Source organism: Lepidochelys olivacea, assembly GCF_965140295.1.
Source record: "Lepidochelys olivacea isolate rLepOli2 genome assembly, chromosome: 18".
Classification (NCBI taxonomy): domain Eukaryota; kingdom Metazoa; phylum Chordata; order Testudines; family Cheloniidae; genus Lepidochelys; species Lepidochelys olivacea.
This window is the reverse complement of record NC_140428.1, coordinates 19,294,980-19,311,320: the sequence shown is the minus strand read 5'-3', so window position 1 is coordinate 19,311,320 and position 16,341 is coordinate 19,294,980. Positions and strand designations below refer to the sequence as shown.

Below are 16,341 nucleotides of genomic sequence, written 5' to 3'. Positions count from 1 at the left end.
AGAAAGAGGGACGATCAGCGAGTTATCTCAAGTGCCTATACACAAATGCAAGAAGCCTGGGGAACAAGCAGGGAGAACTGGAAGTCCTGGCACAGTCAAGGAATTATGATGTGATTGGAATAACAGAGACTTGGTGGGATAACTCACATGACTGGAGTACTGTTATGGATGGATATAAACTGTTCAGGAAGGACAGGCAGGGCAGAAAAGATGGGGGAGTTGCACTGTATGTAAGGGAGCCATAATGACTGCTCAGAGCTCAAGTATGAAATTGCAGAAAAACCTGAGTGTCTCTGGATTAAGTTTAGAAGTGTGAGAACAAGGGTGATGTCGTGGTGGGAATCTGCTATAGACCACCGGACCAGGGGATGAAGCGGCTGAAGCTTTCTTCCAGCAACTCACGGAAGTTACTAGATCGAAGGCCCTAGTTCTCATGGGAGACTTCAATCACCCTGATATCTGCTGGGAGAGCAGTACAGCGGTGCACAGACAATCCAAGAAGTTTATGGAAAGGGTAGGGGACAATTTCCTGGTGCAAGTGCTGGAGGAACCAACTAGGGGCAGAGCTCTTCTTGACCTGCTGCTCACAAACCGGGAAGAATTAGTAGGGGAAGCTAAAGTGCATAGGAACCTGGGAGGCAGTGACCATGAGATGGTTGAATTCAGGATCCTGACACAGGGAAGAAAGGAGAGCAGCAGAATACGGACCCTGGATTTCAGAAAAGCAGACTTTGACTCCCTCAGGGAACTGATGGGCAGGATCCCTTGGGAGAATAACATGAGGGGGAAAGGAGTCCAGGAGAGCTGGCTGTATTTTAAAGAATCCTTATTGAGGTTACAGGGACAAACCATCCTGATGTGTAGAAAGAATAGTAAATATGGCAGGCGACCAGCTTGGGCTTAACAGTGAAATCTTTGCTGATCTTGAACACAAAAAAGAAGCTTACAAGAAGTGGAAGATTGGACAAATGACCAGGGAAAAGTATAAAAATATTGCTCGGGGATGCAGGAGTGAAATCAAGAAGGCCAAATCACACCTGAAGTTGCAGCTAGCAAGAGATGTTAAGAGTAACAGGAAGGGTTTCTTCAGGTATGTTAGCAACAAGAAGAAAGTCAAGGAAAGTGTGGGCCCCTTACTGAATGATGGAGGCAACCTAGTGACAGAGGATGTGGAAAAAGCCAATGTACTCAATGCTTTTTTTGCCTCTGTCTTCACGAACAAGGTCAGCTCCCAGACTACTGCACTGGGCAGCGCAGCATGGGGAGGAGGTGACCAGCCCTCTATGGAGAAAGAAGTGGTTTGGGACTATTTAGAAAAGCTGGACGAGCACAAGTCCATGGGGCCGGATACGCTGCATCCGAGAGTGCTAATGGATTGCAGAGCCATTGGCCATTATCTTTGAAAACTCATGGCGATCCGGGGAAGTCCCGGACGACTGGAAAAAGACTAATGTAGTGCCCATCTTTAAAAAAGAGAAGAAGGAAGATCCTGGGAACTACAGGCCAGTCAGCCTCACCTCAGTCCCTGGAAAAATCATGGAGCAGGTCCTCAAGGAATCAATTCTGAAGCACTTAGAGGAGAGGAAAGTGATCAGGAACAGTCAGCATGGATTCACCAAGGGCAAGTCATGCCTGACTAATCTAATTGCCTTCTGTGACGAGATAACTGGCTCTGTAGATGAGGGGAAAGCGGTGGACGTGTTGTTCCTTGATTTTAGCAAAGCTTTTGACACGGTCTCCCACAGTATTCTTGCCAGCAAGTTAAAGAAGTATGGGCTGGATGAATGGACTAGAAGGTGGATAGAAAGTTGGCTAGATTGTCGGGCTCAACGGGTAGTGATCAATGGCTCCATGTCTAGTTGGCAGCCGGTATCAAGTGGAGTGCCCCAAGGGTCGGTCCTCGGACCGGTTTTGTTCAATATCTTCATTAATGATCTGGAGGATGGTGTGGATTGCACCCTCAGCAAGTTTGCAGATGACACTAAACTGGGAGGAGAGGTAGATACGCTGGACGGTAGGGATAGGATACAGAGGGCCCTAGACAAATTAGAGGATTGGGCCAAAAGAAATCTGATGAGGTTCAACAAGGACAAGTGCAGGGTCCTGCACTTAGGACGGAAGAACCCCATGCACCGCTACAGACTAGGGACCGAATGGCTCGGCAGCAGTTCTGCAGAAAAGGACCTAGGGGTTACAGTGGACAAGAAGCTGGATATGAGTCAACAGTGTGCCCTTGTTGCCAAGAAGGCCAATGGCATTTTGGGATGTATACGTAGGGGCATTGCCAGCAGATCGAGCGACGTGATCGTTCCCCTCTATTTGACATTGGTGAGGCCTCATCTGGATACTGTGTCCACTTTTGGCCCCCACACTACAAGAAGGATGTAGAAAAATTGGAAAACGTCCAGCGGAGGGCAACAAAAATGATTAGGGGATTGGAACACATAACTTATGAGGAGAGGCTGAGGGAACTGGGATTGTTTAGTCTGCGGAAGAGAAGAATGAGGGGGGATTTGATAGCTGCTTTCAACTACCTGAAAGGGGGTTCCAAAGAGGATGGATCTAGACTGTTCTCAGTGGTAGCTGATGACAGAACGAGGCGTAATGGTCAGCAGTGGGGGAGGTTTAGGTTGGATATTAGGAAAAACTTTTTCACTAGGAGGATGGTGAAACACTGGAATGCGTTACCTAGGGAGGTGGTGGAATCTCCTTCCTTAGATATTTTTAAGGTCAGGCTTGACAAAGCCCCGGCTGGGATGATTTAGTTTGGGATTAGTCCTGCTTTGAGCAGGGGGTTGGACTAGATGACCTCCTGAGGTCCCTTCCAACCCTGATATTCTATGATTCTGTGTCCAAGATGTGCTTTGTGAAGCCTTGGACATGATTCTTCTGACATGATTTTAGCTGCTGCTCTCTGAAGAGCTGCTACAGCTGGAAAGGAAACCAGTGAACTATACCTGCTATAAATGACTAATCCCAGCTTTCAAATCATTCGTGTTAGGGGTTTGCAAGACATTGGCTACTAAATTCATGTCAAAAGGAAGAGGGGAAAAGGTACTTTGTTCGCCTACAGTGCCTTTTCCATCTAGAGCTCTCCAAGTGCTCTACAAACATCATTGAATTTTAGCTTCACAACCCCCCGGGACACAGGCTGGCTTTGTTAGAAAAAACAGCTTTATGGGGAAACTGGAGATACAGAGAGAAGTGACTTGCCCATGATCACACAGAAAGTCAGTGGCAGAGCTGAGAATTGACCCTAACTCTCCGTGTTCCATGCCAGAACCACCAGACCATCCCCTTCATCCTCTGCCTGCTTAAACTAAGGAACTGGTGCCCCATTATCAGTGCAAACAAAGTGCCTTTAAAATGAAGCTTTTCATTTTTATTTCCCACATATATTGATATTCAATGGTGAAGGTGTGAAAGGAAATCTGTTTAAAAAAAAATCAATAGCCATTTATTGTGAGGAGTGATTGAAAAACCTAGTATTCTAATATTTAGCAACTTTTCCAGCCTCCCTTTACAAGAGACAAATGATTATTGCTTCCACTCTGTACTCCTATAATATCAATCCTGATCATTCCATTGGTATTGGCAAGGGGATATATGGATATGGATTTCAGTAGGAAGCCCGCAGAGGCTAGAAGTACTATTTCCCATGGTGTACGTACAGGATTCCCATTGCCAATCACCGTTCATTTGTGCCCATTTATTACAGAGCGTTACTTATTATAAACTATATCTCAGCCATAAAATAATTTGCATTTTAAAAAGCAGCCTAAATCCTTATTCCCCCGTGAGACCAGCCAAGCAGCTCCTGGACTCCTTGGGAAATAATCATGAGGCCAATCATAATAATAGGTTTTTCTGTCTTTCCATCCTTTGTGTCCCCCCTGCTCTCTGTGCACAGAGACCTCTGTGCTGTGATTGAGAGCTCTCCATCTGATTGGTTTCAGAGTAGCAGCCGTGTTAGTCTGTATTCGCAAAAAGAAAAGGAGGACTTGTGGCACCTTAGAGACTAACAAATTTATTTGAGCATAAGCTTTTGTGAGCTACAGCTCACTTCATCGGATGCATCCATCTGATCATCCCTCTCTGGGTCACTAGCAACATCCCAAGGAAAAACCCCAGTCTGATCAACTGAAACCTGAAGTCGAACAGAGTGGAGTCAAACTGGTTTCCCTTGCTGTGGTCAGACTCATTCCCCCAAGACCAAAGTGCCTCCTTGGGCTGGATGCAGAGTAGAGGCAAACTCTGGGATTTCCCTCCATCCCTACACACAGTCTGACCACAGAGAGGGCAGAGCCATGCTCACAGACCTGGAAAGAGGGTAAACAAACACAGCACGTGACTCAGAGCTGGCTTGATGTTGCTATCCTGGCAATTCTCCCAGCAATTACTGCACATGCCCCTTCCCCCACCCTCTCCCCAACCATAGATCCAAGGCTGCTGCTGGTCTTATTGGGTGTTTTGTTGCTGCTACTGCTCTCATGTTGCATGGACAACCTCAGAGACAGAGACAGACTGACAGACAGCATTCCCTATTTTCAGGCAAAATTTATAACATAGCTAAATTTATCTTCTTGGCAACGCTGGTGTAAATCTGAACTCCTCTGACTTTAGCTGAGCCAGATCCTGCTCTTGGTTACACTGGTGTAAATCTGGAGTAAACCCACTGATTTAAATTAAGCTAGATTCTGCTCTCAGTTATAATGGTGCGTACCTGGAATAACACCACTGAGTTCAGCAGGGTTAGGCTATTGTAACTGGGAACAGAATTTGACTCCAATAGTTCCAAATTGTATCTCCCCCTCTTCCCAGGACATGGAGAAAGCAGATGATCTGTTTCATGATGGAGTTCTGTAGGCTGTATCCCTTGACAGTAAGGACAGGCAATGGGATCTGGCAGTTCATGTTCACCCCGTTTACCTGATAGTTGCACTCCGGATCGAGGCAGTGGTAATGTTCCCGGTACTGGTATGCACAGTGTATGTGTCCGCAGTGCTGACTCCCAGAGAACCTGGCAACACAGGCAAGAAAAAGAATGAAACTGATGCTCTTTGAGGATGGTAACTGCAAATCAAGGTGCAAGTGAAACAAGTATGGCCTTCCCCCTGTCCTCCTGCAGCGTGGTCTACACTTATCCGTCACCAGAGTGTACCGAGGAGACAAAGATTCCTATTCTTTCGGCCCCCAGGGGAAATGCAATTCTTCAGTGCTACTGAGCTGAAGGAAAGAGGGTCCCCTTCCAGTCAGAAGCCCCATTTCTAACCAGGTTTTATATCATTACATCCCAAGCCAATATCATTGCTCAGCTCTTTGAAATTGACCTTATTCTCATCCCGCCCCATTGGATCACTCCTGAGTCTGGTGAGCGTCTTGCTGCTACTCCCAAAATGCAGGGATGCAAAGTCTTGACACATCATTTTCCAAGAAATCACAGATCTCAGACACAAAGTCCATTGGAACCTGATCAACATTTCCCCTCCACCCATAGCTAAACATCCTTCCCCCACTGTCCCATTCCTGCCCGTCCTGAGTCGAGGACCAGAATCTAGGACATCAGATCGAGGGAGCCGCAGTTGGAGCCATGAAGAAAGCACTACCACAGTATTCTCAGGCAAAAGCCAGCACACCAGAATAAGGTGCAAAAGAAAACAGAGGAGAAGGCCTGAGGGCTGCAGAAAGGTTGCAGATGGGTGTGCGGTTCTCGGCTCCTTTGGAGCAGAAAGACTAAAGGATTGCAAAGGCCACTTGTTGCAGCAGGAGAGAGATGGGGAATAAGCTGTAATGTGCCATATTTGCATTTCAATTAAGCAGGGTGCCAGCAGCTGCTTTTCCGCTACACCATAAAAAAAAGGTGATTTTTTCTTCTGCCTCACTGAGAGTTGAAGAGCGGCATACTTGAAATTAGAGTGTCTCACGGCGGCACAAAACAAGATAATAAATGGGGGTTACTTACACTTTTGGAAGGGGGAAGAGAGAAACATGCGATTTTCCTTCTGCAGGCTCATCTCTAGGGGGCAAATCCTGCCTCCTCTGTGCCCACAGAGAGCCCAAGGAGAAACGAAACCGGTGCTCTGAGTGTGTTTAATGACCCTGCCCAACTGTCTGGGGGACTGAAGTCCTCTCTCTACAGAACAGGGCAGCAGCACTGCAAGCTTCCCCCAAGCACTGTGCTCCAGTCTGTTGTCCTGGAGGAGGCCCTCCCCAGGGGTAAGATAGAAGTATCCATGGCCCAGTCAGTCCTTGGCCTCTGCTGAGACTGCCAACACAAAGCGGGGGGTGGTAGGTGTAGGTTTTGTGACACTTGCCATGGAATAAGGCCCACCAATTCCTATCACAGGAGTCACAGAACAGTCGTCGCAGAGCAACAGCTCCCAGTCAATACCTGGGCAGGATTTGAACCTGTGACTTTGCAGAGAGAGGCTGCTCAGCTGACTACCAGCCCTGAGCCACACACCCTCCATTCCCACCTTCTGTGACTCAAACAAGGCTGTTCCTCTCCTTGGTAATTGGTCACTCTGGAGTTTCTGTTTGGGCATAAGAGGAGAGATGGTCCTAGCCAAAGCTTTAAAGGCACAATCCCAGTCTGGCCTACTGGAGTCATAGAATCCTAGAAATGTTGGACTGGAAGGTACCTTGAGAAGTCATCGAGTCCAGCCGCCTGCACTGAGACAGGACCAAGCAAATCTAGACCATCCCTGACAGGTGTTTGTCCAACCTGTTCTTAAAAACCTCCAGTGATGGGGATTCCTTGGAACCTCCCTTGGAAGCCTATTCCAGAGCTTACCTACCCTTAGAGTTAGAAAGTTTTTCCTAACATCTAACCTAAATCTCCCTGGCTGCAGATTAACCCCATTACTTCTTGTCCTACTCTTCACTGGACACAGAGAACAATTGATCACCTCTTTATAACAGTCCTATTGAAGATTATTATCAGGTCCCCTTCAGCCTTCTTTTCTCAAGACTAGATATGCCTTGTTTTCTTTAACCTTTCTGCATACATCAGGTTTTCTTTTATCCTTTTATCGTTTTTGTGGCTCTCTCCCAGACTCTCTCCAATTTATCCACATCTTTCCCAAAGTGTGGCACCCAGAACTGGACTCAGTGATGCCAAGTACAGTGGAACAATTACCTCCCGTGTCTTACACACGATACTCCTGTTAATGCACCTCAGAATATTAGCCTTTTTCGCAACTGCATCACACTGTTGACTCATCAATTTGTGATCTGCTAGAACCCCCAGATCTTTTCCAGTAGTACTACCACCTCGCCAGTCATTCCCCATTCTGTAGATGTGCATTTGATTTTTCCTTCCTAAGCACAGGACACTTTGCACTTATCTTTATTGCAGTTCAGTGGACTCTCCCAGGGTGCCCTGGGCAATGGCCCCAGGCGGGAAACTTGCCACATGATGTGATATGTGAGGGAAGAGAAATCTGATGCCAGAGTCCATTTTGGGTGGCAAGTGCATCAGCTGGCTCCCAGGAGGGGAGAGAGAACTGCATAGTGACACTGTCAGAGGGAAAAGCTGAGGATGAGCTTGTACATGGGGGATGGTAAAGATGGGAACTCTCAAAGAGCCTGGGGAAAGCAAGGGTGAAAAACCCACCCATGGGGAGGGAAGAAGAAAATGGAGACAGGGGAGAGCTGCTGGTGTGGGTGCAGTGACTCGATATGAAAAAAATTGGGTGCATAGTCATGAGCTTAAGATGCCGTTTGGGTGTCACAACAGATGAGGAGTCAGAGTATTAACGGGGTGCTGGGTCCAGTGGGCACTTGCTGTAGGATGGATTGGCTACACCAAAAGGGAAGGGAGTAAATGGCTGAGGGATGCATAGAGTTGTGGACCTCTCTGCTCTCACAACTGCTGTGCTGCCACTTTAAACTGGTGTCCTGTTGGAATCCCAAGGGCACCAGGGGTGGTGCACAGCACAGGCGGCTGTGGCTTTCAGACACAGAGGATTGGGTACACATGCCAGAGCTGTCAGTGGGTAAACCTAGCTTGCAGAAGGAAAGGGGCAGGTGTCTGAGGAGGGGAAGAAGCCCCTCCAGAAGCCAGAATAATAGAAGGAAGATGCAGCCTGAGTATGTGGCAAGGTCAGCAGGGAGAAGGTAATCTACAGAATGAAACAAGGAATGCAGAAGTCTAAAGGAAAGAGAAGAGAGAGGAGGAAACCTCTAGGGAGGTTTCTTCTCCCCACCTCACTTCACAGGGCAATACAGTCGCTCAGGATGGGGAACATTGCTAAGATGCCCCAGGCTGCAAGTGCAACAAGACTGGGAAGCAAGCAAAGGACAGGGAGTGCTCTCCTCTCCTGGGAGTCTCTGGCACCAGGGCTTAGCTGAGACATGGCAGAGACAGAAAATCAATTGGGGGGTAAATCCAAGGGTTTTTAGAGGAGGGAAAAGGGAGGTGTCAGGGAGAGTGAGACCAGAGATGCTGAATGGACTCCAGGTGGGCGACATTTGTTCTGGCTCCAGTTGTTCCCACAAATGAACTATGAAGCGTTGGATGTGGCTGGGCAACGGGATGAGGCAACAGCCCAAAATCAGACTGTGAATGACTAGCAAGTAGGAGATTACCCTTTGCTTGGGGCTGGTGTGGAAGCCAGGAGTGTCTCAGCGTGTGGTGATGAAGTGATAAGATGGAGGGTAGTTATGCCATGAAGGCTAGTTTTGAGTAAGCCTCTCTCAATAATGATGGCTGAAGAACAGCTGGCCATCATGGACAGAGAAGGGAAACAAGAAAGGAGGAGAGAGACTAAAACATGGATGTCCCATTAAATAAAATGCCTGCATCTAGGTAGGGTAAGAGAACATATTTCTTTGAGGAAAAATTAATATGATTCCTAATATTCCTAATTATGTATCTGGAACCTAGATATTACAGTGATGAGAGCTTAAGAAATGTCATATGATTGATGGATAGATAGATATATTGATCAATCACAGGCTCTCAATCTGGAGGTCAGGACCCCCATAGTGGGTCTCAATCAGATCCAGGGGGTCACAAGCACCCTCTCTTTATGTATGGCTAGATTGAACGGGGAGGAGGAGTGTCACATGATGGAAAAAGTTAAGAGTCAGTGGATTAGATAGATACCAGTACAGAGAATGTCTACCATAGATGGGGGGAGGGATAGCTCAGTGGTTTGAGCACTGGCCTGCTAAACCCAGGGTTGTGAGTTCAATCCTTGAGGGGTCCATTTGGGATCTGGGGCAAAAATTGGAGATTGGTCCTGCTTTGAGCAGGAGGGAGTTGGACTAGATGACCTTCTGAGGTCCCTTCCAACCCTGATATTCTATGATTCTATACCTTAGACAGCTGGACAGACTGATGGGTAGATATAGATACAACAGGTAGACAGGTAGAAAAAAATACCTGAGATAAATCAGATAAGATACTTGTAGACAAACCTGTACAGAAGATACTTGTAATTCTACAGGTAAATTACACAGACAGCTGAAAGATTGTCCTGTGGACATGTCTCCTCTCAGTCACAACAGAACGGATCACTACCTATCATTAGCAATCGCATAGCATCCCTGTGGCAGCTACAGCAATTGCTTCCACAGAAAAGTAGCATTAGGAGGGTACACATGTATTTTGGACTGTCTTTTAGTGCAAGTTAGTAGTGGGAAATAAGTAGGAACAGCCAGCACCAAGTGACACAGCCAGCTCTCTGCAGACCACCAGCAGCTGCTCCACAGACTACAATTGAGCACATAAGAAAGAAAGATCTGCAATCGGCAATAAGGGAAGAGCTGGAAACGGGATAATCAAGACAATGAATTTTACTGAGCATATTGTGGAGGAACGTGGAAGAGCTGGAGAGCTTGAAATGGATAAAGCAGCAGAGGGAAGGGGACTCAGAGAGGAAACATTCAAAGATAAATTACCATCTGCTCAAGGGTTCCACATGTCACCCAGCACTAAAAAGACTAGGACTGCACATGAGAAAAGGCATGAGAGAGAAGCAAGAAAGGGCAGATAGGAATGAAGGATAAAACAAAGGGATAGGTAGGATGGAGGAGGGGGTGCAGGAGGGAATGATAAGGGGACAGGATAGGAGGAGGGATAAAAGAACCAAAAGTTTCAGATTGCCAGACCATGCAGCAAAGCTGAGTTGGAGGATGAAAGGGAGCCGGGGCAAAGAGGAGTAATAAATAAGGCATTTCTGAAGTACATAAGGAAGAGGAGGTCAATTGTGGAGACAGCAGGGCCTTCAGAAGATGGAAAGGGGACTTAATTGACAGAGGAGATAGACACTGCTAAAAAATTAAATGACTTCCTTGCCTCAGCATTCACAAAGGGAGATGGGGACAGATGCTAGAAACAGACATGCCTTTCCCAGGGGATGGAGAAGAAATACTGCAGAAAATCAGGATCACGCCAGAACAGGTGATTGAGAAATTGGAACAAACCTTAGCAGCAGTGGAGAAACAAACCAAAAGGCAAACAATGATGCTGGGCTGCATAAACAAAGGCATGGAACAGGAAGGAGAAGAAACGAGGCCAACCCTATCTAAATGGGACTTGCCAGACTAGGACTGGAAAGGTGACTGCAGACCTGTCCACCTTGTCATTACACATGAACTGCTGCAACAGATCAGGCCCATAGGTCCATCCAGTCCAGAGTCCTGTCTCTGACAGTGGCTAGTGCCCGTAGCTTCAGAGGAAGGTGTAGGAAACACCACAGTTATAGGATACCCTGCTCACGGGGAAGATTTCCTCCCAGCCCTGTTGGTGAGACGGGAAAGGGAGACCAAAGGATAATGAGCGAGATGCAGGCCGGGAGAAGCCAATCTGCACTGTGGGGCAGAGAGGAGATGAAGACGGGACCTCACTGAGATTCACGCACTTCACAAGTGAACAGAGCTGCCCACGAGGTTATTTGAGCAACAACCAGGGATGCTGAGTAAGGCTAAGGAAAGGGCAAGGCCCTAAAGGAATCCCACATCTGGCACGAGTAACTAGAGGCAGCGACAGGAGGAACTCGTGGGCTCAGCTTTACGAGAAGGAGCCAGACAAGTGCTGTAGTAATACTGGGGATGGCACTTCAGACTCCAGGCCTCCTTCCACCCTGGAGTTAATTACGCTACAGAAGTGTGTTTGTGTGTGTATGGAGGTGTCTGAAATAGGGGGAAGGGACGGGGAGAGTGTGGGGTGGGAAACTCATTGGATAACTGGGCTCTTTTTGGGAAGGTCGAGGCATGGCACTCTGAGGTACAGTGTGTTTTGGGGTCTCTATTTTGTGGAATGAGGGCTAAGTGGACAGACAGTGGACAGAACTGTCGCTATGTTTCAATATTAAAAGGTTAGGCTCCTAAAGGGTTATATTCATCCTCTGCTTTTTCTGACACTTGCAACAGTTCAAAGCAATTAATTTTTAACGCACAGCATCTGTTTAGTTTTTCAAAACAGGAAAGCTTACACACCACACACTAACTTACACGCACACTCATGCACACACACACACGTACACACTTGCTAAGTTATACGCACTCAACCCCTGCTAATTTACAAGAGCACACATACATTTAAAACACACTCATATCCACATGCACACGCATACAATTCCATGCACACTGACATGCAAACACACATATGCACAGGTATGCACTCACAGTCACAATTCCACGCACACCTATCTGCAAACAGATGCACTTTGCGCACACAGATACATATGCACACACATGTTCTCCCCCCCTCCCCATTTTTGTTTCACTCCCTTGTTTTGCCAGCGGGAGCCAGTCCCAGATCTGGCAGGAGCTAGCAAGAAACACCAAGATAAATAAATAATAATAAAAATAATAAATAAAGTCATCAGTGTGCTTAGTGAGTGTTTACAGACTCATTACCCTGTAACGATGATGTGACAGGAGGAGGAAAAAACCCCACCTCAATTAAAAGGCAGGGGGATACCCACAGAAATAAATATTTAAGTAAGAGCTGCCAGAAGTACCATCTGCTCAGGCACTAATAAATAAAAGAAAAGAAAAGAAAAAGGAAAGAAAAGACCACAGAAAAAATATTATAAATATACAGGATGGAAAAAGACCAACCCAGCCCAAACTAGCTAAGTATGTGGTTTTCTTTTGTTGTGTGAGACAATGGATTATCCCTGGGCAGCTTTTGGCAATGGCTTTGGCAAACTCATTAAGCTAATTGTGCAGCAAAGACACACTGTCCTCCCCCCTCACTTATTTTAAAGTTTTAAACAGTTTTTAAAACCACGTGTAAATTAAAGGGAAGTGGCCGGGCTGCCAACGGGCAGCTTGCGAAGCTTTTTGTGCAGGAAGTGGTGTCCCAAAGCTGTCTTCTAGGCCTCCCTGGTGAACTGTCTGAGCCTGGGGAAAAAGGGGATGAGGAGGGGAGGTGTTTAAAGGGGTCCTTTGCTTGTGAGAGAAGCCAGGGATGAATTCTCTCTGCTAAACCAGTGCAACCACACTGTTCTCCACGGAGCATAGCCAAGAGGAGCTCTGTCTCCAGCTTCTTACTGTCCCCTCAATGCTCCACAGCTGCTGGCAGCGACAGAGGATGGAGGTTTGGTACCCAGGGAAGGAGCCAATTTCAGCTCTCATCAGCCCCCCTCTGCCTCTATCTAGGCAAACCTGGGCCTAAAACTCTGACCAGGTACCCAGTTCTCCCTAGAGCAAGTGAGCAGCCAGAGGCATTGCTGCTGGGGGACTGTGACTTGGTAATGGACTTGTCTTTTTCTGTCTTCCCATCTCGCCTTCCCTACTGCCCCTCTCACCTCCTACACCAGGGGTTAAGGTAATGGAGATCGGGGGAGCACACCTCACCTTCTTCTCCCAGGGCTGGGGGAGCAGTCCTCCCCCACAGCTCTCCCTCTTCCTCAGCTGAAGGGAGAGCTCCCCATTCCTGCTTAACCACACCCATGGCTCACCCCAGGGAGCCTCCCTGCAGGCTCGATACCCTGGCACTGACAGGAGCAAACTTTTTGCTTTAATTTCTTGAGGTGAGGTTGGTTTGCCTGCTTTCCCTGAAGGATGTCAATTCTTATGCCACTCAAGGCCCTGTGCTTTCAGATCTAGCTCCTTGGCAGCAGAGGGGGACGAGTCATCAGGCTTGGGTCAGGGGCTGATGGCACTGTTTAGGGCCAAGGATAGCATAGGCAGGTGCTGTGCAAACATTCCCTCCAGCTCTGCCAATGTCATTCACTTCTGATCTGCACCAGCTCCCTCTGCTATTCCAGCCCTGGGTTTCCCTGCAAAGCTCTGCCAATGCCCCTCACTCCTGTCCTGCAGCCCCCCTTCCTGTTCCAGACCAGAGCCTGTGCACAGCTCTGGCACACTGCTCCATCCTGCACCCTCATCCAGTGCTGGGTTTCTCTTGTGAAGAAGCTGCCACACAAGGCACTGGGTTAAGGCCCAACCTCTGTGCCGAAACACTTCTCCACTCTCTATGGGGTTAGCTAAGGAGTGTGGGGAGAAGAGAGCTCTCATGGGGTGGAGCCTTGGTTTGTTCTCAGCTCCCTGCATGCCTCCCCCAGCTACTACTGTCCAGAGGGGGGAACAGAGTCAGTGTGGATGTCGGAGGGAAATGGAAGACTCAGTGTCCATGACTGGTTTATACATTTCACCCGGACAGACAGACGAGACCCCACCCCCTCCATCCCATGCCCCCTCCCACCCAGCCTCCTCCCCAAGAAAGCCAAGGGATTTGCCTACCTGGCAATATATTTCTGGTAAATATTTACATCTTCGGTGACAGCTGGTTTGTCAGTGGGTAATCCGTTCCTAATGAGAAACACACAGGGCAGAGCTGGTTAGCAGGCAGTGTCAGGGCACAGTCCAAGCTCCTTGTCTCTCAGGCAGCACTGAGTGTGCCAGGGAAGAGGACTCTGGGAACAGTAAGCAGCAGAGATATATGCCTGTGTAACCTCCCCCCATGCCCGTGTGCCCTCTCTTTCTCGGGGCACTGGACTCCTGCTAATGTAACCCACCTACCTCCCTACCTGCAGGTCTCCTCTCCCCAGGGCTCGATTTCATTTCCTGAAGGGGCTGAGAAGACCTACCCTTAAATTATGCTCTTATAAACATCACATAGGCACCACTGGCTCTGTCTACACAAAACCAGTGGTTGAGTCAAAACACGGACCGCCCCACTCTGTTACAACAAGGCTCCAGTTTGTAAAGCAGGGAGACCTCAAAGACGTACTCCAACTGCGGAACCGCTGGAGAGCACGTGACTCTAGCACTGATCAGGGCACCGCGAGCACCGGTCTGCACTACAGAACGGATCCATGCTGTGACCATTTGAGAGGGTGCATTTATAACCTGGACTCCACAACATGGCTTTCACTGCATTCTCCACACATCCTGCCAGTAGCCCTGACAGCCCTCTTTGTCATGGGGCACCCAAACTCAATCACACCAGTTGGGCCGCAGATGTAGCTTTGTAATTAAAAATCAAACCCAAACTGCACCCAGGCATCACATTCGCTCCAACAGGCATCTTCCTTAAAACGTGGCCAGAAAGTACATCTTGGTGGATGTTCTCCAGCAACAGAGAGAAAAAGTCACAGAACAGACCCACAGGCCTGGGCCCCAACCTGCTAAAAACATGACGGCTGGTCTTAGAGAATTGGCTGATGAGAGAGTGGACTGCAATTGGACTTCCTCCTGCCTCCTTGGGCCCCTGATGGATGCATGGCAGCTCTGCATCTTGGTTAAACCAGGACACCTATAACTTGCACCGCAGTCATTTGAAGTCAGTACATGAGTTTCGCCCATGTTAACAGCATTAGGGGTTATAGAGTTCACCCCCTTGGCTTGTGTGTGTATATGTGACAGCGAGGGGGTGATTCCTACGAGGGCGTTTGGTCCTGGAGGGGATTCTGAATGGAAGGCCAGGTCCCAGGTCACGTAATTAGCACCATCCTCACTAGCTCAGTTAATATTCTGTCTCCTGCACCCCTCTCAGCTCCTTGGGAGACCGCTCTGGATGCTTCACAGCCATCCTTCAAACCAACACAGGGACAGCACAGTTTGGGGGAGTCCCCAAGCTGGGAAGTGCAGCTCAGTCCCCTGCTGCGGTTGTAGGGGATAGAGGCTGTATTAGCATCCGAGGGACACTGAGCCAGAGCATGCCAAAATTTGGAGTGTGTCAACATCCCATCTACGTGACAGGGCTGCCTCAGGGAAAGGCAGAATGCTGGCACCCACCAAGCCTCGGTTACCCACAGGTGTGGTCAGCTGATGGGTGAGGGAGAAGCCTGATATTACTACTGGTGTGTGTCCAGTTCAGCTGCCATATGTGTCGAGACCAGAGGACAGAGAACTACCTCTACTCTGGTGGAAGTGGGTTCCCCAGGGAACGTACCTAGTGGGCACCAATTAGAGCCCTGAAGGAGGAGGAATCACAACCCCATGGAAACACCACCCCAAGCTACAAAGGATTAAATGCACCCACAGGCACGTGTGTGTGAGAGAGAGAGCAGCTGGGAAGAAGCCTCAGTGCAAACCCCACTGCCAGCTGCACCCCTGTCAGCATTTCCCACCTCCCCCAGCCCCAGGAAGTCCTGTGGTTAGAGAAAGGATCATTGAGCCATTGTGAACCCCATCCGCCACAGAAATGAAAGAGTGAGAGGGTGAGAGGAAGGAAATAAAACCGGGATTCTAAGGAGAAGCAAAAGCAAAGCAGGGTTGGTGAGCAGCCCCTGGGTGCAGCTCCAGAATGCCCAACACACATGGGTGTGGGAGCAGAGATATCAAAGGGGTGTCCGGGTGTCCTTGAGACTCTTGATTGGCTTCCTCTGTCAAGGAGCCGCAGACCTGGGGATTGATCATGATAAGGTGCTGTGCATATATACATATTTATAATCCAGTGTTCATAACAACAGCCACCCCTACCTGCTGTCTGGAGCAAGAGACACCAATGAACCCAGGAGAGAGAGAGAGCGAGTGAGAGCTCAGTAACGAGGCATTTACAACAGGCTCTTGGCACAGCTGGGAGACTTGCACCACGGTGGCAGCCGTGGGCTCCACAGCACAGCCAGCAAAGTGGATAATGCTATCATCTAATGAAACAATGTGCCACAAAACAGACCATTTTGGGGTGGTTAAAGGGCTCCCCAGATTGGGGGCCGGGTGAATTTAGCTGCAACTGATAACAAACCTTTGCCCTTTTCCATACACTTAAACCATAGGAACCGAAAGCTGTTTGCAGACAGTAATGTATTAATCTGTGCCACACAGGAGATAGATATCATTACCCCTGCCTTACACACAGGGAAACTGAGGCATAGGGGAGGGTGACTTGCTTGAGATTGCATAGCGCAACTTTGTCATACTCAGGGAAACAACTCA

General features: G+C 48.4%; 1 protein-coding gene across 1 annotated transcript in view; it reads right to left on the bottom strand.

Annotated features, from left to right (window-relative positions):
• Positions 1-16,341, bottom strand: part of CASZ1 (castor zinc finger 1) — a 131,110-nt gene that overhangs the window by 42,625 nt on the left and 72,144 nt on the right. The window contains exons 4-5 of the mRNA XM_084652060.1: positions 13,702-13,770; positions 4,930-5,020 (exon numbers count right to left, since the gene is read on the bottom strand). Coding sequence (XP_084508186.1) covers positions 4,930-5,020; positions 13,702-13,770 — 160 coding nt within the window. The remainder of the gene's footprint in view (positions 1-4,929; positions 5,021-13,701; positions 13,771-16,341) is intronic.